At 27.4% G+C, this 25,712-nt stretch overlaps 4 protein-coding genes across 4 annotated transcripts; 2 read left to right on the top strand and 2 right to left on the bottom strand.

The window, feature by feature from the left end:
- Positions 1–553: 553 nt before the first annotated feature.
- LOC103494337 (WUSCHEL-related homeobox 1) lies at positions 554–2,514 on the top strand. The gene is made up of 3 exons (XM_051080996.1): positions 554–743; positions 904–1,239; positions 1,907–2,514. Exons 1-3 carry the CDS (start codon positions 584–586, stop codon positions 2,044–2,046), a joined length of 636 nt encoding a protein of 211 aa, XP_050936953.1. The 5' UTR covers positions 554–583; the 3' UTR covers positions 2,047–2,514.
- Positions 2,515–3,254: 740 nt separating this feature from the next.
- Positions 3,255–5,277, bottom strand: LOC103494338 (phosphoethanolamine N-methyltransferase-like). The gene is made up of 5 exons (XM_051081793.1): positions 4,959–5,277; positions 4,680–4,817; positions 4,464–4,601; positions 3,538–3,681; positions 3,255–3,353 (listed from the first exon to the last, which is right to left on the bottom strand). The coding sequence occupies exons 1-5, from the start codon at positions 5,016–5,018 to the stop codon at positions 3,255–3,257; spliced, it is 579 nt and encodes a 192-aa protein (XP_050937750.1). The 5' UTR covers positions 5,019–5,277.
- Positions 5,278–8,408: 3,131 nt separating this feature from the next.
- Positions 8,409–13,280, bottom strand: 7G07 (phosphomethylethanolamine N-methyltransferase). The gene is made up of 12 exons (XM_008455257.3): positions 13,097–13,280; positions 12,884–12,999; positions 12,611–12,748; positions 12,335–12,472; positions 11,228–11,371; positions 10,918–11,028; positions 10,681–10,825; positions 10,291–10,571; positions 10,029–10,190; positions 9,120–9,173; positions 8,962–9,036; positions 8,409–8,727 (listed from the first exon to the last, which is right to left on the bottom strand). Exons 1-12 carry the CDS (start codon positions 13,128–13,130, stop codon positions 8,623–8,625), a joined length of 1,503 nt encoding a protein of 500 aa, XP_008453479.1. The 5' UTR covers positions 13,131–13,280; the 3' UTR covers positions 8,409–8,622.
- Positions 13,281–21,966: 8,686 nt separating this feature from the next.
- Positions 21,967–23,326, top strand: LOC103494339 (putative F-box protein At1g67623). The gene is made up of 2 exons (XM_008455469.1): positions 21,967–22,019; positions 22,603–23,326. The coding sequence occupies exons 1-2, from the start codon at positions 21,967–21,969 to the stop codon at positions 23,324–23,326; spliced, it is 777 nt and encodes a 258-aa protein (XP_008453691.1).
- Positions 23,327–25,712: the final 2,386 nt, after the last annotated feature.

The raw sequence follows: 25,712 nt of genomic DNA, 5'->3' as shown, positions 1-25,712 counted from the left end.
AAAAAAAAATTATGATAATAGAGCCAATGTCACTACACTTTTTAAATTGAAAAAATAGTAAATTTAAAAGCAGATGTGCTGTTCTTTTTATAAATTTTTTTGTCATCTGATGCAATTTTTTTTCTTTGATATTTTTATTATACTTTGTTAATATTTATATATTGGTTCACTCTTCACGTCGATATTGATTAAAATATAGACATAGAAAATTGATAATTTTCTTTAATTAATTCAATAATGATAAGAATTGAGTTCAAAACACTTTTCCAATGCCCTCATTATTCATTGCTTATTATTATACAAACCCTTTTTGTTGTTATTATTATTATTACCTAAAAACCTTTTATTTCTGTTTCCATTTTGTTCCCTTCCAATTTCATTATACTTTTTCCCTCTCAGCTGTGTTTCAATTCCCAAAACCATTCCCTTCCTTTACCCATTTCATTTCTTCTATTACAAATAAATACTATTCTCTTTTCTTTTTCTTTTTTTTTTTTTTTCTCCTTTTTAATTGAACTGAAAGGCTAAAAGTTTCCAACTTTCTTGATCCTCTTTGAGACTGTCTTTTTCTTCAGAAAATAATATGTGGACGTTAGGTTATGATGACAATGGCGGAGAATTTTGCTTCTCAGAGGCCGCCTTCTTTCATGCCGCTCGTAAGCTTCGACCTCTCCTCCCTCGCCCATTGCTATCCCTTCGTGCCAACGGTCCTCCTAACTTCTCTTCTCAATATCACCACATCGGTATACATGTCTAGCTTCTTTTTCTTAAAACCTAATCTGTTAAAATCTAAAACATATTCTATTGTTGAGAACGAATTTATTGCATTGTATTTCCACCTGATGTTATTAGGGTTGGAAGGCAATAATAATGTATGAGTTGGGTGATCGGATTTTCTTGTAGGTAATGTTTTGGATGAGGAAAGGAAGAGAGAGTACTTGTTGAATAATGAAAAGAGTTCATCGTCATCATCAACGTCAAGTACTACTCCAACAATACCAATAGTAGTGAGCTCATCGAGATGGAATCCAACGGTGGAGCAGTTGAGAATTCTGGAGGAGCTTTACCGGCGGGGGACAAGAACGCCCTCCGCCGATCAAATCCAACACATCACCGCCCAGCTCCGCCGCTTTGGCAAAATAGAAGGCAAAAATGTGTTTTATTGGTTTCAAAATCACAAGGCTAGAGAACGCCAAAAACGACGCCGTCAAACTGCCGCCGATCAAACCAAATATTCCGGTAAAAACATTTTCATGTATTAATGGTAGTCTACTTCCATTAATCATAAACTTAATCTCCTCCTTAATCTTTGTTATTTATTTGCATTTTTACTATACAATTATTATTACTATATATTTAACCGTCTTCTAAAGTATGGTTATTTTTGTAAATACAATCTCTAACTTTCTCTTCTAAAGATTAAACCCTCAAATTTAAACAAAAACAAAGGTTACAATTTCTATAATTATGCTTGTTTAAGGCTTCAATTGAACACTAGTGTATAAGCTTGATGGAACAATTTCATAGTTGAAAGTATACTTGTAAACATCATCATACTTTACGATAGTTTATGTAACTTGTTCTAAAATTAATTTCATAAATATGTTAAATAGAATTGAATAAATTTTAAAATATGATATATATAAAAAAAAAAAAAAAAAAAAGGGTCTCAAACTTTTAAACATAGCAAAATTAACTATGATATTTACACAATACGACAAAATCAAACACTTCATTCAAAGTAATTTGAAAATTTGCTAATTTTCCATCAAAATAATATTTCAAAGTTTTTATTTAGGGTCCTTTTGTTTTCTTTTTCTTTTTCTTCTTATTCTAATTGTCGTTTGAAAAAGTTAAAAGAAAGAAAAAGGTTGAATTGTTTTGGTGTTGGATAATGTGAATACAGAGAGAGAAAAAGAAGAGTACGAAATTGAAGAGACAAAGACGAAGTGCAGGTGGCCGGGAACCCCAACACCACCATCTACTGCTACTCTACTTTCAAAGGTCTCCCTCTCTCTCTCTCTCTCTCTCTCTCTCCTTAACTAATTTTCACAAAATAATTAAAACCCATTTCATCTTTTTCAAAACCCACATCAAAGTTTTTAGCTTTTATCCAAATACTCGTTTCAATCTCCAAGGTATGGACACAAATCATTTATGGTACCATTAATATTTGCATTGTCGTATAAGTCACCTCGTACGTTAACTTATATAAATGATATTAACATGGATCGATTCGTGAAAATGTGTAATAAAACTTAATTGATTATGTTTTTTTTTGTTCTAAGATTGGTTAATAAACTTTAATATAAATAATAGAGAGGGAATGTTTAGTAAGAACCTAATCCATACAAAATTTCAAAGATGATAATGAAATTATAACATTAAACTTAGATTTATTGAGGAGAAGAAAATGGAATTGTTGGGAAATGAAAAAGAGGGGCCCAAAGCTGGTGGTGGTGTGCATTGGTTGGTTGGGTTAATGTAAGGGATGAGAAATGTTTTGGGGTTTGTGCTGTCCTACAATACACTATACTACACTCTTACTTACCCCTACTCTCTATATTTTGTTCACATAATGACAATATATCCTTCTCATTTCTATATGTTCTATACAAATAACTCATTTTGTACCAAAACTTTTCTTACATTCACATCCCCAATTCTCTTCCTCTCTCCCATCCTTACATCAATGTAAAGTTGTTTGATTAGTCATGCTCGTTTTAGAAATGATGTTCAAGTTGTTAGAATTACTTTTGTTATGTGTAAACATGCATTTGTTGATTGTTTAATATCTATTTAATGACATGGATTTATGATTAATTATAAAAAGAGTAATACCAAACCTTTGAAGTAAATTTTGAATCGTAATATTATATATTTTGAAGTGTTTTTTTAATCATGTATCAAAATCAATTCAAAGCGTGCTAACTTTAAATCTCACGTAAACATTTTTACCATAAATGTTTTTCCTTTGCACATATTATTGGTTGGTAGGATACCTAATTTTCTTATCCCTATAACTTATTCGTTTATACTTTTGAATTAGAGAAGGAATTTTAGTGTTAAAACTTTTGTAGTCATATATTCATTTTTTCACTTTTAGAATCTTCTCTAAATTTTCAAAGCCTACAACGTCCAAAGAAAATGTTAAAAATGACGATTAAATTTACTATAAGAGATCAATGCAAGTTCTTCGACAAATTTAATCTCTTGTTAAACTGTATTAAGAACTACATGTAATATTTTGATTTTTAGAAAAATACAAAAACTCCAGTGGGTTTGCAGTCAAGAAGAGAAAGTTCAAAAGCGTTTTCAGAATCATCTTTAACAAAACACAGCTCTTTGAAAACCTAGCAAGTAACTAGATTAGATATAGAATAGTATGTATTTTGCTAATATATATACTGTGCGGTAAGAAGTTTTAATGGCAGAGAAGCAGCCAGTGGATGCTATTATGTGCTAAACGGTGTTATTAAAAGCACAAAGCCCATTGAAATGCAAATCATTTAAGAGATGAAGCTTAAAAAGACAAACCTTTGAATAGAATCTTGGTTCTCTATGGTAAGACACATCGTACTTTTTATCAGAATTTTCGGAATCTTGGAAACAAGACTCTCTGTAGAAAATATAACCTCCAACCTTCAACCATTTGATCATCATTTCTGCAAGCAATTTTACCTGCAGTCCATACACCAACATTGGAAGGGACACAGACTATAGAATTACTAATAAAACAGAAGCTCCTACGACGCACCGATGAATTAAATGATAGAGTAATTCATTAGAAATGATTACCATCAAATTCGTATTTCAGATATGAAGTAGATCCAAGAGATGGATGCATATTTTACCAAACTGAAAAATTGATCTGAGGGGATAAACAAAATGATAACACAAGCTTTGTCAACTAAAGATTTATCCAACTGCAGAGAGATCAGTTTAAATCTCTTCACCTTTAAACACGTCGAAAAATGACTGTGAATATTAGGAGAAAGCAAGAGAATTTGAGGAATCTCACGTGTTTTGTTTTCTTTAGGCTTTGTGCATCTACTTTTAAACCATCATATGAATAAGCATTCATTTTTCTTATATTGGTGGGGGCAACAAATCTCACGATCTGCAATACTCATTCATTCACCCGTTCTACATCTTTGATTTGATTAAAGAAAATAGGTTAAAAAACAGTTTTGGTCCTTTATTTTTCATGAAAATTACAGTTTAGTCACACAGCTTTAATTTGCAACAATTTAGTTGTGTATTTCAAAATCATAACGAGTAGACACCATACTTAACAATTTGTAATCCAATCAAATGATTCAGTCCCTCTTGAGAAATATATGGAATCCTACTAGTATCAAGTGAGATGTTCTCCTCACATTCATACTATCACTAGGTTGTCCATGGCTCCATTAATACTAAACTAAGAGAAGAACATGAACAAGAAGAAGAACTGTTCGTACCTCTTCATCAGACAAATACATGAGCAGCAAATTTGAGAAGATGAAATCTACAGAGTCTTCATGAATATCAAGTTCCGGGGAGGTCACATCAGCCCATAGAAACTTCACATTCTTGTGATGCCCATTGATGCTTTCATTCTGAAAAATTAAAACAACTGAGAAGAAATGAAGAAGAAATATAAAAAAAACAAACCATGGTTGCATTTGAAAAATTACCTTCCTAATTACATCTTCAACGAAGTCAACAGCTATAACCTGAGCCGCCCTTTGAGCTAACTCCGCCGTGAAACGGCCAACGCCAGCCCCAAGCTCCACCACCGTCTTCCCCTCGTACGGCGGAAGAAGCGAAATCACCTACAGAGAGAGAGAGAGAGAGAGAGAGAGAGAGAGAGAGAGAGAGAGAGAGAGAGAGAGAGAGAGAGAATTGGATTTATTAGTGCGAAATTTTAGTGTAATGCTCATTTTGAAGATAGCGTGAGTGAGTAAGTGAGTTACTTCAGCCTTTTCTTCCGAGTCAAGTTCATGAGAATCGGAATCGACCATCACCGACTCCATAGTCAAGTCAGAAGAATGCTCAATCCAATACTTCTTCTGTCTGTCACGTTCTTCCTCAAAAATTACGATTTAACATCTCAAATAAAAAAGATGATTGATGAGAACGGAAAGCGAGATCCCAGAAAGAAAAACGTATGAATTTTAGAAGTTTCTTCTCTCCCTCATCGACTTAGGATCAGAAAAAGTAGATTTAACGAAGGACGCCATTGTTGAGTTGAATTGAAGCTAAAAAGGGAGACCGATTGATTGTATTTTTATCTTAATTATTATTATTTTCTAAAGACATATGAAACTTTTTATCGTTCATGTAACAAAATTTCATAATCCATCAAATGAATTAAATAATATAATATTAAATTCGTCCATTAATCATTTGGTGTAAAGTTCCATAGAAAAGTAAATACATTAATCCAATATTAATTGTGTAACGCCCCAAAAATTTAGATAATTTATTGGGCTTATTTTGAATCCATTTAATGAGAATTATTTGATTTATGTGGGAATTGAAATTAATTAAATATTTCTAATATTTAATTAATTAGAGGTTTTAGCATGTGTTGTTTGTTGAGATTTTGATTAGATGGTAAGTTAAGAGAATTAAGTAAAGTTGTGGATTTTTAGTGTTGTTGAAGTTGAATTTAATTAAATAATTATGGATGTTATTTAATTAAATTGTCGGGTGGAAAGTTTGTTGGAGATTCAATAATTATATGTATATGTGGAAATATATATATATATATAATTATTATGTTAAAGGAAAAGATAATTATATTTGTTGAAATATAATTATTTAAGGAAAAGATAGTTGTATTTTGGGGAAAGGATATTTATTAAAGGAGAAAAAGTAAAATAATTATATTTTGGGAAAATATAATTATTTGTAAAAGGATAATTAATTACTTTGGAGAAAGATAAACAATAATTAATTATTGTGGAAGATAATTAATTACTTTGGAGAAAGATAAACAATAATTAATTATTGTGGAAGATAATTAATTACTTTGGAGAAAGATAAACAATAATTAATTATTGTGGAAGATAATTAATTACTTTGGAGAAAGATAAACAATAATTAATTATTGTATAATTAATTATTGTGGAAGATAATTAATTACTTTGGAGAAAGATAAACAATAATTAATTATTGTATAATTAATTATTGTGGAAGATAATTAATTACTTTGGAGAAAGATAAACAATAATTAATTATTGTGGAATATAATTAATTACTTTGGAGAAAGATAAACAATAATTAATTATTGTGGAAGATAATTAATTACTTTGGAGAAAGATAAATAATAATTAACTATTGTGGAAGATAATTAATTATTTTGAAGAAAGATAAATAATAATTAGTTATTGTGGAAGATAATTAATTATTATGTAGAAAAATAAATATTGTTTATGGAGTGAAGTTATTATGGTTGAGTTAAGATAATTCATGTGGGAAGTTATAAGTGATTTATTGGAAAAGATTTAATTGATTGAGGACTTAAGTTAATTTGAGATTTTGGAGGGAAAAGTTAGTTTTGGTGGAATTGTAATTAATTGAGTATATATATATGGATATATATATTTAATTAATAATTTGGAAAAGTGTAGTTAGTTATATTATGGAATATAATTATATTTATTTGAAAAAGAAAATAATCCATGAAGGGAGAGATGGTTGATTTTGATTGGACGAAAAAGATATATATTTATAAGAAAGAATAATGGTTTAAATAAATATATATTTATTGTAGATTTTGGTGAGAGAAAAATAATAATAATAAAGAAGTATTATTATTATTATTAATGGTTATAAATGCCTAAGATTAAGGCATTTATGTAAGAAAGATAATGGGAATAAAGATATATGTATATTTTTTTGTATTATATATATATATATATATATATATATATATATATCCTAAAAGGAAAAGGAAATAATAATAATAATAATTATTGTTATTATTTGGGTCTATAAATAGCATTGGAATGCTTAAGATGTAAATAAAGGAAAAAGAAAAAGGTTCTTTATCTTCTTCTCTAAGATAACCTTCTGCTGTCGCCGTCTCAGTTGAAGTTTGAGGATTTAAAGTGATGAATTTTTCATCAAGGATAAGAGGATTTTCCAACCTCCATCTGAGTAACCTTGGTAAGCCAATGAAATTAAATTAATATTTTATTAATTTAATTTTAGATCTATTTGGGGGTTTCTTTAAAGGTTCAACTGGCTAAACTTTTTAAGATCTAAATCTTGGATTTTTCCCAATCAAGGTTGAATTGGTTTCAACCCCAATTTTTAGAAAGTTAATTAATTTGGGAGAATTTTTGGATGTTAGCCAATTGCTAATTTCATTAATTAAGATACTAAGTGTTCCTTTTATGATTAGGATCAAGTTAATTGGAGAATTTTACTGTCAACTAGGGAGTACCTTTGTTTGGCTAAAATCTTCAGGTAAGAGATTCTCCTACTAGACCTTCGAACTAAATTCAAGAGACCGCATGTAATTATGATTATGCATTGATGGTAGCTAAGATGCATAATTTGATGATAATGATTATACTGAGATTATGATGATAGTTGATGATTAATGATGATGACTGATGTTATGTTAATGACCGGTAGTATGTTGTTGATGACTATTGATGATTGTTAATGCATGATATATTAATCACATGATTAAGGACGTTAAGATTAATACTCATGCCATGTTATGATGTTATGTTATGCTACATGCTATGGATAGGGTGTTCTGTTAACTTTGTCTATTAGAGTCGTACCTGTATGGGTGTCCTTCGGGATCACCACCTATTTAGGACTGTGTGGTTCGACGGGACGCCAGTCTAGCATGGATATAGATATGATTCGAGTGATTCGACGGGGTCCTCGCATCCCGATTGTCTTAGTGTTACCCCCGGGTTCACTACAGACCAGCATGTCCTAGGTGCTCCCTCGGGACACCGAAGACCAGATTTTCGTTCCTACGGGAGCGCATGTTGCACGTGTTCGGGAACGTGCCAGAGATTGGGTACCATTTTCAGGACTCTAATGGGAAGTTAACAGACACCTAGCGGGACTAGTAGTAGGTCCCTTACTGAGTATATGTTTATACTCACTCCTTCTATGTTTAACATTTCAGGCGAAGGTAAAGGTAGAGGAAAGCTGGCGAGCGACAGAGAAGGATCCGTGACATGCCATATGGGGACTCAGTTTTGCTTTCGCGTTTATGTTTCAGTGTTTTAATATTCCATTTTTAATGAAAATTTATTCTTCCCTCGTTTCAAAAAAAGTGTCCTTGTCATTGTTTTAGTATAAAGAGTTGGGTCGTTACAAATTGTATTGTATTATGTCAACTTACACGATGATTAAGGAAAGAATATAAGATTGTAACACCTCCAGAGTTGTTTTAAACTTTAATATATTTTATTATTTCTTTTTAAAGATGAAAATCAATCTAAAGATACTTTAATGGAATAGTAGAATAAGACAATTATTAGCATCTTTAAGAATGAGAAGGATGGTACGATTCTTACCCAATTATTGAAGAAAAGAAAAACATAGTAGTTGAATAAGAAAATAATAATTAATTACAATAATAAAGTTTTATTGATGAGATCATTTGGTAGCTTTATGGGCAATGAACAATCCCCATTTCTGCTCTCCACACCAACATCTGTTCAACTTTGCCTTCCAACCTCCAACAATATCATTGTAATCTTCCTGTATTATATTCACAAAACAAATAACAAAATTAGAAGAAGGAAAAACAAAATATTACAAATTAAAAGCAGAAAAAGAGTTTTGAAAAACTTGTTTTTGTTTTGAATTTCGGGCACGCAGAATGCTTGTACTTATTAGGCTTAATTTTCAAAGACGTAAAAAGGAAGAAGTTATCGAATCGAGTCCAAGTGTTTGAACGGGTTTGAAATTTAAAAAGAAGAAGAAGAAACCCACCTCAGAAAAGTCATGGATGAATGCTTCCTTTTCCTTTTCAACAATGTTGAGTTCCTTTTGAAGAACACTCATGAACTGCAACAACGAGAAGAAGAAGAATCTAATTAGGCAATGCTTTTAATTTGTATTACTTCAGGAAATTATGTAAAAACTAAAACCTGATCGGTTCGATCCTCGGCTACCACATTGCTAAAACCAGCTTCCTCGAGCATCTGTTCATTGTTGAAATTGTATAAGTTTGAGAATTCAATTTTTATCGTATAAAGTCCGTTTTTTTTACCACTATTATCAATTTCAGTATTCAACTTTAAAACGGACAGACGTTTAAATGTTTAATTTTTACACTCTAAAATTTAAGAACGTAATTATAATTACCATGACGTAAGAGTAGTTTAGTTTTTTTTCTTTTAAATAGCATTTTTTTCTTCTGTCGATCCTGATCTAATTCTATTGTCAATTAATTTTAACCTCAATGTCAATATCAAAATTTAATTGTTTAAAATATATCACTTTTATCCCTAGTTTCATAATCTTATAATTTTACTGTTAAGATTTTAGTTTTGTTTCGACCTAATATAAATCTACATTTTTAATCTAGATTATTCGTTAATTACTTTCTCTATTGAAGTTAAAGAACTATTAATTAATTTAAAAGAATTACGATTAATTAAGTTTTACTAATTTTAATTATTATTAAAATTAATTTTTAGAATTTTCATATAATACATATTTTAAATGCTAATAAACATCAATACTAATAAAACATAGGAATCAAATTGAAAAAAAAAAAAAAACTCAAAATTCAACAGCAAGGTCGTAAAATTTTAAAACTTAGGAACTAAATTTGAAACCAATCTGATTAAATGTCTATACTAAATAAAAACTTAAATCAAAATATAGGAACCAAATAATATCTTCTAAAATAAAACATTATATTAAACAAGGATGTCCACACAAAAATGTCTAAGGCCTCCTGAACTGTGCAATGCATTTATGTGCTTATTTTCTATGTCGCATATACTTTGTTTTTTATGAAGGAAATTTTAATAGCATGAAAGTAAAGTTACCTTGGCGTAGGATTTGATGTCGTGCAAATCATATCCCCTTTGTTTAATATACTCGGCAAATTCAGGGGAAGGAACTTCACCACTTTTGCAATAATCACTTATTAAAATCTTTCCCCCGGGCTTTACCCATTTATAAAATGATCTAAACAGAGCAGGTTTGTCCTGAAACAAAACAAAACAAAACTCATAGTATCCTTTTTCACTTTCCTCACAATTATCAAACCCAAAAATAAAATAGAGATTGATAGGTCATAAAGTTTACTTGAATATGTAAAATGGTGTCTCGGCTGTAAATGACATCAAACGTGTTATCTGGATACACTTTCTTTGTGCAATCGGCTACTTCGAATTCGACTGCGCATTTCAGTCCAATAGCTCGTTCTAAAGCTAGAGAGATCATATTGATGGAGAGGTCTATTCCAACGACTTCGACGTCGAAATTCTCCGCCATGTAAAAATCTCCTCCTCCAATTCCACAACCCACATCCAGAACCCTTTGCCCTGCTTTTAGATCTAGTTTTGCTACAAATTCTTTTGTTGTCTCTGTTTTTTCCCCATTATAATGCATATAAGATATTTAGTTTTGATAGACAAAGATTAAAAGAAAAATGATTACAAAAGTTGGTGAATTCCCAACTGATTTAGTACTTACCGAGTCCGCCAGTGCTGACAAAGCCTGATCCAAAGACACGTTCATATCGAAGAATACCACTGCATTTGTATTGAACAGTATCTAGGAAGCGTTGGAATCCTCTATCGTCGTTGGAACTTTTGTTCTTCTGCCATATCCAACAGATCTACACAAACCCACAAACGCAGTTTTATCTATCCTTTTATATATAAAAGTTCAAGGAAACAGAGCAGAAAGATGATGATTTGGTGAATTTACCTGATTCTGATTCTTCTTGTTCCTCGCATAAGCTCCAATACATTTGTACCCAACGAGGGATAGCTCATAGCTATCTCCACTTTCATCTTGCATATGACATTCCTTGAACACCTTCACCCATCATTGCAGGTTCACATCAAATCAACCCCATATTTAACTAATCAGTATCGGTTTTAATAACTTATACTTGTAAGACCCACCACAATTTCAAGAAGTAAAATCAACAAAATCACTCCAAATTCATTAAATTAAAACCATACGTCACTCTCCAAGTTAAGGCATTAAAAGAAAAAGAAGTTTTAAGTTTTACCTTAGTGTAGAAACGTGGCTCTCGGTAGTGGGTGGGGTTGTATTTTCGTTTACAATCCCCAGATTGATGGAAACAAGATTCTCTAAAGAAAATATGGCCCCCAACTCTTAGCCATTTCACCATTCTTTCTGCCAGATTTTTCACCTGCATTATTTTTCCATCATTAACTTTATTTATTTTTTGAAAGGCCAAATGCTTCAAATTAGAACAATTCCACTAAATTTAACTAGTAAAACCCAAATTAAGAAGAATAAATTTTTTTTTAACCAAACAACATATCTTCAAGAATTTGGTGGCTAACAAATGTTTCAAACTCTTAATTTTAAATTTAGTTAGTACAAAATTTAAAGTTAAAAGTCCTTAGATCTAGAATAACTATTTTGTTTCCAAATTGTTACCTGTTCCTTCACAATTTATTGGTAAGTTTTTCACCTTCCTTTAACACGTCAATTTTCAAATTTTACTCCATTTTAAATATACATAATTTTGATTTACTCTTTAAAAATATAAACATAAAGTGAAACAAATGGTGAAACAAGAGAGTAGGGAGTCATGAAGTGAGTTGTAAACTCTTGAAACCCACCATCTTTGAGATATAAAGTTAAGGAAAAAACTATCTTTTTTTACAACCCTCCACCCAATAAAAATTTGACAGGTGGCTATATTTTTTATTTTTTTAAAAAAAGTAAAATATGCATCTAATTATTGTGTTTCTTTTTGTAGTGAAACCACCCCAAACTATTTGAGCCAAAGAAGGAGTGAAGTTCGTCCACGACTCCTTCACTAATAACACCCAAGTTTAATAAAACTCACGTACATAACTGCGTCAATTAGATTTAAAAGTACAAACCGATCAAAACGTCAAAGGTCAAGAATAAAAGAAAGTACCAAAAGAATAACATTTATAGATGTTAAATTTAAGCATGATTAAATCAGATATAACAATAATATCAAGCCTCCAATAGCAATATGCCACTTGGAAAATAAATTTGAAATTTTGTTATCTCAATTTAATTTTATATTTGGTGTGTAAGAAAAAGAAGAGCATGCTCAACTAAAATATAAGATATAAAAAAATAATATAGAGTATATAATTATATAGTTTACCTCAATATCAGATAAATACATGAGCAGCCAATTCGAGAAGATCAAATCCACAGAATTTTCCGAAATTTTAAGCTCCGGAGAAGTTACATCAGCACACATGAACTTTACGTTTTTGTGGTGCCGATTAATACTTTCATTCTACATATAATATAACAACAAAAATTAGGGTTTAAAAAAATTGAATTCCTAAATCAAAAACACAAAAAGAATCAGTTCTCTGTTTCCATTTGGATCCAATTCAACGATTTCATAACATTAAATCCAAATATCAATTACCTTCTTGATCACACTCTCGATGAAGTCCAATGCCAGAACCTGCCCAGCCTTCACCGCTAAATCACCGGTGAAACGACCAATGCCAGCTCCAAGTTCCAGCACCGATTTTCCTTCGTACGGCGGAAGCAGAGAAAGCACCTGCAAAAGGAAATTCCAAATTTCTTTCAATCCAAATCAAAATTAAACTCCTCACATTAAAACTACAAAATCGAAATTGAAATCGAAACGAGACTGTTTTAAAGTGTTTTGATCGAATGAAATTGAAATCAATACTTCAGGTCTTTCTTCTTTGTCGAGATCAGAGGCGTTCGAATCCAGCAGCATAGCCTCAACCGTTAATCGGGCTGAATGTTCAATCCAGTATTTCTTTTGAATCAATCGCTCGTCGTCTGCTAAAGAAAATTACTATTAATTATTTCACTTAATCGCCATTAATTTTAGAACAAACATGCATTTTAGAGAAGAAAATGGTCTAAATTCAACAACCGTTAAGAGCCGGAGCAGGAGTCGGAGTAGCCATTTTAGCCGAAGAGAGAAAAAAAGGATCAGTGGCGTAATTGGCTCGAGTTTGAGTCCAATGGTAAGACAATGGCCATTGCAATTCGTGCAGCTTTTTATAGAGGAGGACGACACCATCTTTCCGACCTAAAAAAGGATTGGGAAAATCATCTTTCAAAATGAATATTTTTAGTAACTCCGTTTTTTTTAAATAAATTTATACTTTTATTTTAAATAATTATTTAAATAAGAATAATAGTTTTTAAAATTCAGACATAAAACTGTTTTGTATTTTAAAAAACGTTGTAATTATTCTTAAAAAATCAAAAAAAAAAATTACCATCTTGGAGACTAAAAAGCACTTTTGTGTATATCTCTAAATTTATAAAAAAATAATGATAAAAATATGTAATTTAATAATCAAATAAAAAGTTCACAACTCAACTATTTTTAACATAATAGAAAATAATATTATTGTTATTTTATTTGTTAGAGAGATGCTCCCATTGTAAATATAACATAAAAACGTAAACATGTTTACTAAAATATACACAACATTTATAAAATAATTTTAATATTTTAAGAAATTCACAAATGTTTTTATCAAATTTAGAGGTAGATATATTTTTGTTGCCAATATTTTAGAATTTAAACTTAATTACAATAAAATTTCTAAAGAAATACAATAATCTTAAACCTTTACCATTTATCTCATATTAAGATGAACTAAACTTATGATACGTCTTTTTTCATAAATAATAATTTTTTTAATGAAAATAGTAAAAATGAAATTATTTATCATATATAACAAAAAAAATGTAAATAAATTATATACTGTATTTTATAAATAATTTTAATATTTTGTTATTTTCAAAAAATATTAGGATATTTTTTCCTTTTTTTTTTCTATTTTTATGTCGGTTTATTTTTTGGGAAATAAAAAGGGAGAATTAGGATGGAAGGGTTGAATGGAGAAAGACCAAAGGGGGACGTGGGGAGTAGGGGCGTCCCAGTGACCAATGAAGTAATCGTAATCAATCACTTGAAAACATGGGTCCCACCCTTCAAATTCTTCCATAATCATTACAAAATTAGAAATTTAAAAGAAAAAAAAAAGGATTTTCTTGAGGACTAAAAAGCAAATTGGATGGTTGGAAGAAAGGTTTTGAAAAGTTTCTAATAGCATTCACAAATTAAAGTAGATAATGTATAACCCATTCTTAATATATCTTTTCTTTTCCAACAAATTATTTCAAATTACAAAATCGTGTAAGAAAATTTTAGAATCTACCAAAGATAAATACTAAGAAACGTTCATAAATTTTACTAACATTATTTCTATATTTGAATTTGTCATAAATCTTAGTCTGCATAATTTTATATATTTAATTTTAATTTATATATTTTTTAATAAATCTTAAATTTTATCGATCGAAATCAATAGTTTTATTTGCCTATCAATATTTTTCATTGATAGAGTTCGAAATTTATTTTATATTTGTAAATATTTTAGTTTGTCTTGTTATAATTGTTTTGTTTTATTTTTATTAAAATTAATAATAATATGGTTCCTATATTTGAGTTAGTCTCAAATTTTAATCTCTATATTTTTCTATATACAATTTTAATCTATATATTTTTAATAAATTTTAGATTTACTCCATCGAAATTGGTTCAATAACCGAAACTATTATTTTCATACTGGAAGTATAAATAAAACGCTAATAAATAATAAAAAGTTTCTTTAAAAATCAATGGTAGAGTAGCAGTATGGACTAAAAATAAAATTTATTAAAAATAAAAAAAACTAAAATTCAATATTAATAAATTATAAACCAAAGGAACTATTTGCAAAAATAGTGAAATAAAGAAACTATTTACACAATATTGCAAAATTCATCAACTCTTTATAATTCATTTTAATTTTTTTTCGTTATATTTTATAAATAGTTTCATTTTTTCGCTATGTATAACAATCCGCTTAAATAAAAAATTCTAAAAATTCTAAAATTCAAAGACCAAAATGAATATTTTTTTAAAAAAATTATTTTTGTGCATATAATAAATACTAAAAAATAAATATGAATTTATTAACAAATGCTCTCAAGTGACCCTTTGAGATGTGAGGGGACGATAATGGGAAAGGTGAGGAGAGTTCATCCCTTTTTTTTCCCTAAATTTTATAAATTAATTTTTCATAAATAATGATTTAGTAAGTACCAAATGTTTGAACAAATGTCAAGATTTTTTTTTTTTTTTTTTTTTGTAAAATTTATTGAAAAAAGTTTTAGAAGATTAATGTTTATTGTATCTATAATTAAAATTTTAAAATTATACTATACTACAATAATCTGCTTTAAGAAAAATATGCCAACGTAAGATAAGAAGAAACTTTTCCTAGATATCTTATTTTTTCATGGTTGTTAATAGTTAATAGATAGTGAAGATTCAAGTCTTCAACCTTTAAATATATATATATATATATAGTAATATTTTTACCAATTTTATACATACCTTAATTAGTCATGAATCGTGATGGTATGTTTCGATATATGTTGATCACGAGTGAATAATTTGGTTTATAATATGGTCCCATTTATACTTTAAGTTCAATTGGTACATCATAACTTACAATGGACTATGCAATTTACTAAACTTTAATAATTGCTTCTAGGTTGCTTTTTACATTAAAAAAAATAACACATTCCCTTTAAGAAAAAGAGTGAGTAAAAGAAAATAACATATGCTTTTTTCAATAAACTAAATGGGCAAAAAATAAGGAAAAAATACGTATAGAAAAATAAATAAATAAAACTATTTACAAAATTTAAAAAAAAAAAGTTAAATGTTGCAAATAATTTCAATTTTTTTTATATTAAAAAATGAATACAAAAGAAAACCAAATTTGGCCTTTTCCGATAGACATTGAAGAGCGTGAAGTTATATATACCAAAAATTATTTAATTGCAAACATACTTCCAACTAAATATTAAGAACAAAATAAAACAGATTATTTTATTTTATTTTTGAAAATTAAACCCACATATACTACTTTTACTTTAACTTTTATTTTTGTTATCTAATAGTTTATAAAACAAAATTAAAATTTGAAAACAATAAATAAATTGACTTTTAAATATTTTTTTTTTTTGAATTTTAATAAATAATTATATTACTGTACTTGAGAATAATGCAAGTGATTGAATGAAATACAGAAAAAATAAAATTAATTTAAAAAAAAATACAAAAACGATTAGCAAACAATGTTTAAGAACTGACCCATTTGCATCGACTTAAGAATTTTTTTAAAAAATTTATTTTTGTTTAAACTCTTCTGATTAAAAAGAAAAACGGTTCAAAATACTCTTCGCAAGGTATTTTAAATGTTTGTAAAACTCTTGATTTTTTAAAATGACTTAATTTTAAATTATTTCTTTGTGAATGGGACGAGGAAGTCTCAATATTATTGGATTATCTTTTATTTTAAAAAAAAATAGTAGTTGTTGGGAATCTTTTATTTTTTAAATTGAACAGAATCTCCAAAATAGAAATCCAATTATTTTATTTTTACAATTAATTGACAAAGACTTGAATGTTATTTTTTTTTTGGGAAATTCAACGACTTGTTAAAAAGTGGGAAATATCAATACTTTGATAGCGATAACCTGTGAACAGTGACTCAACAACCAATCATTCTCACCCACGTGGACGTGGGTACATTCATGTTGTTGACGTGTCTCTTCCTCCATGACTAATTACGGTAAAAAAATATATAATTTTAGTCAATCTACTTTAAAATCTCTTTAAATATCAATTAGTTAAATAATAATAATATGATAAATTTTTTTACTTGCCCATTATTAAAATTTTAAAATTAAAATTAAAGATTATGTAAAGTTTTCTAAAAAGGATTTGAATTATTTTAAGTTGATAGACGAAATAGAATTTAATATTGTAGAACCTAACAAAAACATTAAGTGTAAAGGGATAAGACTTCATTTGATAATCATTTTGTTTTTAAAATTAAGTTTATTTTCTCTCAATGTCTTGTAATGATTTGTATTTTTCTTATATGTAATTGTTGAATTCTTAACCAAATTAAGGTAGGTTGATAGCACGGTCGATACTTGAAATAATGTCAAAGATTTGTTAGAGTAAAAATCATGATAATATTAATTAAAATTGAATGAAGCTAAAATTTTAGAAAATAAAATTAAGAAAAAAAGCTAAAATAGAAGAAATTTGAATGTTTGAAAAACGAAAATGGGAATTGAAATCTAATTAACAGTCATAGATGTTATCCGAATAAAAAATAGAGGTCAAGATTCAAGTTGGGATTCTTTGTTGTCGTTTATCTCTTTCCCTAATAATCGAATCTTTTTTTTTTTTTCTCTTTAAGCAAATATTTTTCCTTTTCTAGACCTAATAATTTGAATCTTGTCGTTACAACGTCGCTATTATGTTTTTAATCGTTACAAAGTATTTTCATTTTCATTTTATTTTTATAAGATATTTAATTTGGCAAAGGTGACTCGTGAGCATATTTTAATTGACCTATTATCAAGTTCGAATCTCTCAAGTTGTACTAAAATTAATTAGATTTTAGTAATTATAGTTAGATAAAAACCTTTGAGATTATTTATAAAGATATTATAAGATGGTGTTTATTTACTAGATTTTAAAAACCACATAAAGATATTAAATTATAATTTAAAAACTTTCTCCAATAATATAGACTAAATTTGTAATTAAAAATATTGTAATGATGCAAAAACTTGAATTGGAATTAGAAATGCTGTTTAGATGAATTCTTAATCACTAAAATTTCAAAATAAATTCGAATTTCAACTGTAATGATTGAGTTAGACGTGAATTATTTTCAGATTAAATAGCTTGAGATAAATAACGAATTATTCACTCCATACCATAAAATCACTTAAATATTCTTAGCACACAACTCGATAATTTCTTTGTTAAACTTGAAAGAATGTCAAATTTGATTCACGGTAAAACTTCTCTCCCGAACAACCTAATAGCAAACTCCCAATAAAAGAGACGCCTAATAAATCATAATAAAAAGACAAGATTAACCATACTTAATATATTTTAGAAAAATGAAAATCGATAGATCTTAAAATTACAGCAAAATTATTAAAATGAAATATAAATAATAATTCAATAAAACACTTACTTTTCATGAAAATAATATATATTTTGGGTTTCAAACAAATTGTTTGGTCTCAAGATTAGATTGTGATTATATTTCATTATGGATCACAGGTTTGATTTTATTTTATTAGCTGATTTGTTTGTATTTATTTTTTGGTCCACAAGTATTTAAAATCTCATTTTCTGCTTAGTCCCTGCCACAATAATTTTATCTAAACCTTTTTTTTTATTATTTTTTAACAATTTTACAAACTTTATGTTTTAAAATCAAAACAAATTTTGATATGATACCACTTATTATACAAAAGATAAAATTCAAATCTCTATCATTTTTTAGAAGTATTTAAGAAATATTGAATGACTAAATTGGAAAATAAATAAATATTCAAATGTATATATATAATATAAGTCGTCTCTAACAAGTTGGTGATACGAGTTTATACCATTTGAGTTATGTTAACGTTGAGTTAAGAATTAAAAATTTATAGACCAAAAAATAAAATACATATGAGGTTATGCCATTGGATATATAGCGCTACAAACGACCTAGTATGGGCACAACGCCTTCGACTGCTTTTCGATTTTCTGTAATTGAGATACTTATTTATTTATGAGTTATTTACAATTTTAATCTTAGGTCTAGAGAAATGCAATATATAAACTCTATAATATGGTATTATGAAAAATTGTCTCTAATAAAATTGTTCTCTCTGGCTGTGTATATTTATGTGTCGTTTTCTATACGTCTTTTGTATTGTTTAATTGTTGATTTTGTAACAATTATCATGTAACTTATAATACATTACGACGAGTTGGTGGTAAATGTTTTATTTCTTAATATTTATTATTATTTTAATTAAAATGAGAATCAAATTGTTAATATCTTCTTATAACTTTTTTAAAAAAATTAAAAAAAAAAAAACTATACAATTAAATGAATGTCTTATTTGAGACTTCATTAAATATCAATTATAAACCAAACAAAAAGTCATTGAATTAAAAAAAAAAAACAAATATATATGGAAGAGAATAAATTCGTTTTAAAACCATTTTTCCTAAAAAGATCAAAACAGACTTTTTAAAGTATTTTTAGACCTAAATTTTGGTAGGTAATCAATTTTTTTGAATTAATGAGTAAATATAGCTAAATTAACAATTAATTAAGATGATACAGTTGATTAAGTTGCTTAATTTGATCAAAATACTAATTTAATCTCATTATTTCACGATCTTTTTTTCTTCGAAATTATCTTCGTTTCGTGTTTCTTTATAGAATACGAAACAAACATATTAAAATATTAAAAGTAACATATATTTTTTAAAAATATGTATAGGCTAAATAAAAGGCAACAAAGCAAATTGTACTTAGAAAAAAAGAAATATAAAAGTAGAAAAAAAAAACAAAAAATTGATTCTTGATGATGGGTGTTTTTGCAACAAATAAATTAATAGAGTGGTAGGGTGCATAGGGATATGTAATATAAAATTTCATACAATATGTCTTGTAGTGAAAAATTATTGAGAGTGCTTCATCATTGCCCACTCCAATTATTATCAAATTTTAACTTTTATTGTTTTTTCCCCCTTTTTTTTTCTTGGGAATATTTTTTGGTTGCCACATATTTTAGTTTATTTGAAAATAGGTACGTAACAAATTTGATATTTTTAATTTATGTTAATGAAACCCTAACATTTGAATTTCTTTTCAAGTAAATAGTAAAATTATATTAAAGAAAAAAAAACTCAAAGAGTAAGAAATTGCTTGAATTAACTGGTGAAAAGTGAAATTATTTAGTCGGTAAAATATTTTGATCATGAAACTTACGATGTAAGAAGTTAATAAATGATATAAATATTAATAGTTCGTGGGGTATGTGATAAAGTTAAGGACAGAGGAAAAAAATGTGGAATGAAGTTAATGAAATGAATCTCATTTATCCTTATATTTTGTTAGTTTGTTTTTCCATAGCGTTGTTGTCTTGTATTATGTCGTTGTTGCCTTTTTAGAAGAAAAATATTTGTTCTTTGTTCATCATTTTCTTCGTAATCGCTCAATTAATAGCTTCACCTTCATCAAATCCAACTTCTCTTCTAAACATTTGTTAAAGAGATTTTGTTTGTCTCTCCCCTTAAATGTCAAATAATCATAAAACACGAAAACATATATAATAATGTATGCACTTGGACATATTACATTATGAAATTGTTTGGATAACTGAAATGTAACAAGAATTATTGAGAATCAGAGGAGTGTTGAAAGACGTGAGTAATTGAAGACATAACATAAATGAAATTGTGAAGCATGAAAATGACGTGAAAGATAATTGAATTGAAATTAACAATCGGAACATAATGAATTTTATATTATAAACAGGATCCAAAACATTATATTTCAAACTCAATCTTGAACCAAACAAATAATAGCGACGATTAATCGATTATTATCTTCGTCCTACTCATTGGTCTCCTCACACCTTTTTTTTTTTTTTTTCTTTTTTAATATTTCCCTATGTAATATAGACAAACTTTAAGTGATTTAGCCTAGAAAGAAAGGAAAACATTATAATAGAGTACAAAAAGTTACTAGAGATAAAAGCACAAGTGAGAGAGAGCATATCTTTTATTTTCTAAAAAAAAGTATTCCAAAACCCCTTTTTATTAAAAGAAAAAGAAAAAGAGGTTTCATGAAAAATAAAATTATATTAAAAATTGGTTTATAATAAGTTTTTTTTTCCCTCTTCTAAATGTTGTAAATAATCATCTCTTATACAAATTGATTCGCTATAAAATGGGCCCTTACTATTGGGCTAACTCTAATACAATGGATTTATTTAAAGTGACAAACGCCAAAGCCCATTGGGCTCAAATGAAGAAAATTGCCCATATGATTATGACACCTATATACCCGAAAATAAAATAAAAATAAAAATAAAAATAAAAATAAAAATAATATAAAACAAAATAATTTTAATTCACTCTTTTGGTTTCTTCTCTTTCTCTCTCTCTCTCTCTCTCTTTCTAAGATAAATAAGAACAGAAATTTTTTATCAGATTTTGCTAATAATAAAGGAAAAGTGAAATTAGTTTTATGTAAAGAAGTCAAAGAAAATCTAAACTAAACAATAAAACAAAATCTTTTTCTTTAATGAAATATACGAAATCATATATTTTTTTTTTCTTTTTGTTTGTAATTTTCCCTTTTCAAAGAAATATATGTAATGGGTTAATTGGCCAATTTAGTTTTTGAGTTTTCAAAATTAGTTTTAATTTTTTTCCGCTAACGAAACGATTAAAAGCAATATATTTCTTGAAATTTAACCATTTTTTTTTTTAAGGATTATATATATATATATATATAAAAGGGAGCTAAAAAAAAAGAACTTAAAATTTGTTTTTAAAAAAGGAAAGATAAAACAGAATCAGAATTATATTATAAGTAAAGGAAATAATGGGAAGTTAAAAAAGAGGAAAAAGCAAAATAATTTCCTTAAATAAAACAAGATAATTAATTATATTAATTTGGATGGCTTCCTTTTTTAATTACTAATCCTATTAGGAAAATACATTCGATTAAGTCTGCTTATAAATAACTTCCCCTCTTCTCTTTAATTTCATCACTTCTCTCAAATCCATTCCCAAAACAACCAAACCACGCAGTTCAAAAAAATAAGGAAAAGACTTCTTCAACGATGGCCAATCACCCCAAAACTAAATCCCTACCTTTCCACACTCTAATTTCAAGGTTTCTTTATTCTTTCTATATACCCAGATTTTACTTTTCTTATATTATTACCACAACATAATTTTATTTTACTCTTTCTACTTTAATTTTCTTTTCTCTATTTGTTTTTGGTATATGAGAGTGTTTATAATGGGTCTTATTTTTCAATTAACTAAAATATTTATAGTTATAGCAAAGTTTTATTATCTATCGTACTCATTATAGTTCTTAAGAATGAAACCCGAGCTTAGTTAGTAAAGTAACGAAGATTTGACAGTGGTTATATAATTGTGTCCCCTTGTAGTTTGTGTGTTCAAACCTCACACGAAGCAATTTCATTAGTTTTTTTATTTAAAGTTCGGTTTCTTTCAATTTGTAATTGAAATTGATTTTTTTTCTCACATATAAATATATGAATTATTAAGTTTTTCTTAAAAATAATTGTCAATGACTTTTATTTTTTAATAAATTATTTTAGTAAAATTAGTTGTTTTAAATTTAGCTTATATATATATATATTAATTAAAATTGTAGTAAATATTTCATCTCAAAATCTATTATTATTGATATTATTATTAACTTTTATCTAATTTATTTCATGCAGAACAACACAAAAGAACCGGACAGGAGTCTTATCTCCGACCGTCATTAAATCACTTCCTAACGATTTATTAACTGAAGTTCTTGCAAAAGTTGCAGCTTCTTCTTACGTAGACTTGGTCCAAGCCAAATTAGCTACCAAACAGTTTCTTGAAGCATCAAAGGATCGATACATATTCCAGCACGTGTCTCTAGGAAACTTCGAGAATCATCTATGGAACAACAGTCCAGAATTTTGGTCCTTCATTGAAACTTGCAACAACAATGAGAACCCAGAGAGTCTATATCGAAAAGGAATGTTGGAATTTTTCACTCATTGTAAAGAAGCTTCTGGACTGGCTTATTTAAAGCTATCGGCTCAAAAAGGGTATGTGGATGCTTGTTATGTATGCAGTGTTATTTTGTATGCTTCCAAAGCCAAAGACGAAGGATTTGAGTTTTTGAAGAACCATGAGGCGAAATTAAGGAATAAAATGGCAGAATGTCGTTGGAGAGTTAAGAGGTTTGTATCGTATCTTTGGATTAAGAATAGGATATCATCGTCGGGGGAAGATCCCAATGATCGAAAATGTGATAAAAATATTAATTGTAGGGTTAACGAGAGAAGAAATAGTTGGGATTGGAAAGACGAAGATGATTATTATGGAGAGTACACGTGTGAAAAGTGTAAATGGAACAATGAGGTTTTTAGATTTTGTAAGATGTTGAGAACGGGAAGGTATAGTTAAAAGTGCGCGAAGTTTATATGTAATTAAGTTTCTTCAAATATTATTAATACTAAGAGCTACTGTTTAATCATATTTTATCCTTTTACTAATAATTAAACATTACTGTCTAGCTTTTTTAAAAAACTGATTTGAATATTACTGCATATATAATAAAATTGATAGAACAAAATATAAAGAAAAACTATAAGTGTAATAATTAATATATAACTTAATGGTGTTCGATAAAATGAAAAAAAAAATTTGATAATTCAAAAAATCTATATCATATAGCTAAAAAATGTCGAGAAAGTCTGAATTAAAAATAGTTTTATTTTTCTTTCATGTTTTTTAATCATCGACTATATACCAAAAACAAAGAAAAATCTTGGATGAAATTTCATTTTTATTGTTGATACTTTTCGAATGTTAGCATAAAGTAATATTGACATGTTTTAATTGTCAACTATTTTAGACTTTCAATAAAATTACATTATTGTTTGTCACGTTTTTATTAAAATATATTTAATTACAAAATTGGGCAGAGATAATTTCCCAATTTCCTATTCTACTTTGAGTGGCCCAACCTTGAAACATGAGCTCTACGGCCCATGAAGAAGAGCCCACAATTTTATCGCTCTTATGGGCTTTTCTATTGGGCCTTACCACGTGTCTTTTGTGTTGTTATCCATACCGTAACATTCGTTGAAAAATTTTAAAATTTTATTTTGTTTTATATTAAATATATTTTATTCAATAATATTGGGATTTTTCCATTAAAAATCGGAGAAAAATTATCAAAATGTGAAAATTAAAAAAGAAAAAGAAACATCTGCACTCCATCAAAAAATAAAAAATTTTGTATTTGAATATTTTTTTTTATGGGGTAAATAGTTTGTGCTTTTTTCTATAGTTAAGAAAATCCATTTTTCTTCGTTTGTTTAATAATTTAGAAATTTTGGGTAAAATGAAACAATTTTCTATCTTAATTCAACTTTATTAATCAACTAAAATTTTCCACTTACCAAGTATAACAAGATTTTAACATTTAGTGACAAAAAATGTATAATTGAAAACTTGTAAATAAAACATACTACATAATTTTTTTTACATAATATAAAGTTGAATATTAAAAAAGAAAAAAAATGCACATGTGAGTCTTTTATACAATATTTTTTTGATAATATACCCTAAATTAAAAGGAAATTCCCTTTTTTTGTAGCTTAACATATGCTATGAAAGATTCCAACACCTTATACAATACTTTGATTATTTGATTAGTTGAAATATGTTGGAGTCGTCAAATATAATTAAAATTTAGTAAAATTTATCTAAAAAAATAAAAATCTAACACATCTAGTAGTTACAAATTACATCGTATATTTTTTTCTCAAAATGAAGTTGCAATGTTATATTTATTCGTGATTGACTTATGATTCTCTAGTTCCAGATTGGACTAAATTGTATTAAATTAAACCGCTGGAATTTTTCTAAGCCAAAGTTGTATTACTGTTAAGACATGGCTTTGTCTTAGCTAGGACAACTTTATGGACCTTTATCCTTAAGCACGTTGGATTGAGCTTAGGACTTGATCAAATATTGGTCAACACGTTCCATTACGGATCTAAGTTTCTAACATAATTCTTCAATTCATAATATATTTTAATATGTTTAATTTTATCCATAATACATTATATACATAAAATTTTATTTGATATTAAAGAAAATACTTTATAATATAAAATAAAATCATAACATTTAAAATTATAAAGATATTAATTCAAAGATGAAATATTTATTATCATTATCATTATCATTACCATTTTATTAGTTTATCTTTTATTATTAATATATTTTATTTTATTTCAAAATTATAAAAGAAGAAAAAAGGGAGAAGGAAATAAAGAAACCAAACAAATGAAACAAGAAAAAGATAATGCAAATTTATATAATTAAATTCCTTGTTCCAAATTATATTTCTTAGATTTATTTTTGTAGTTTATTGTTTATTTTAATGTAAAATGACAAAATCAAAGTGGGCCACCCAGTCTATATCATTTAACCTAAGCATATAATATAAACTATATTTCAATGAAATATTATAAAGTAGAGATTTTATTTTATTTTTTTTAAAAACAAAATAATTATAGTGATCGAATATGTTTAATCCATCTTTTAATATGGTATTTGATTTGTGAATTATTCTTATTGTATTTTACGTTTTAATAAAAAGAATTAATTAGAATATGCATTCTATTTTTGTTAAGATGTTGATAAAGTTTTACGTCTAATTTTTATTTTATTAGTTTCAAGTCTTTTAAGTTTAAGTTTAATTTAAATCCTAAATGTTAAAATATTATGTTCTTATACTTAAAAAATGAGTTTTGTTTCAATTTAGTCAATAAGACAT

This window comes from Cucumis melo, chromosome 2, assembly GCF_025177605.1.
Source record: "Cucumis melo cultivar AY chromosome 2, USDA_Cmelo_AY_1.0, whole genome shotgun sequence".
Taxonomy (NCBI): domain Eukaryota; kingdom Viridiplantae; phylum Streptophyta; class Magnoliopsida; order Cucurbitales; family Cucurbitaceae; genus Cucumis; species Cucumis melo.
Note: the sequence above shows the minus strand (reverse complement) of the source record. Positions and strands in the feature narration are given on the sequence as shown.

Bases quoted from the DNA above. Each gene is read 5' to 3' on its own strand.
- LOC103494339 (XM_008455469.1), top strand. From the start codon at position 21,967: ATGGCCAATCACCCCAAAACTAAATCCCTACCTTTCCACACTCTAATT. The intron at 22,020-22,602 runs GTTTCTTTATTC...TATTTCATGCAG, and splicing joins TTCCACACTCTAATTTCAAG to AACAACACAAAAGAACCGGA.
- LOC103494338 (XM_051081793.1), bottom strand. From the start codon at position 5,018: ATGGAGTCGGTGATGGTCGATTCCGATTCTCATGAACTTGACTCGGAA. The intron at 4,602-4,679 runs GTAATTTTTCAA...TTAATTTTTCAG, and splicing joins TTGAAGATGTAATTAGGAAG to AATGAAAGCATCAATGGGCA. The intron at 3,682-4,463 runs GTACGAACAGTT...TATGGACTGCAG, and splicing joins TGTATTTGTCTGATGAAGAG to GTAAAATTGCTTGCAGAAAT.
- LOC103494337 (XM_051080996.1), top strand. From the start codon at position 584: ATGTGGACGTTAGGTTATGATGACAATGGCGGAGAATTTTGCTTCTCA. The intron at 744-903 runs GTATACATGTCT...ATTTTCTTGTAG, and splicing joins TTCTCAATATCACCACATCG to GTAATGTTTTGGATGAGGAA. The intron at 1,240-1,906 runs GTAAAAACATTT...ATGTGAATACAG, and splicing joins CGATCAAACCAAATATTCCG to AGAGAGAAAAAGAAGAGTAC.
- 7G07 (XM_008455257.3), bottom strand. From the start codon at position 13,130: ATGGCTACTCCGACTCCTGCTCCGGCTCTTAACG. The intron at 12,749-12,883 runs GTATTGATTTCA...TTCCTTTTGCAG, and splicing joins ACAAAGAAGAAAGACCTGAA to GTGCTTTCTCTGCTTCCGCC. The intron at 10,572-10,680 runs GTAAGTACTAAA...GGGAAAAAACAG, and splicing joins TGTCAGCACTGGCGGACTCG to AGACAACAAAAGAATTTGTA.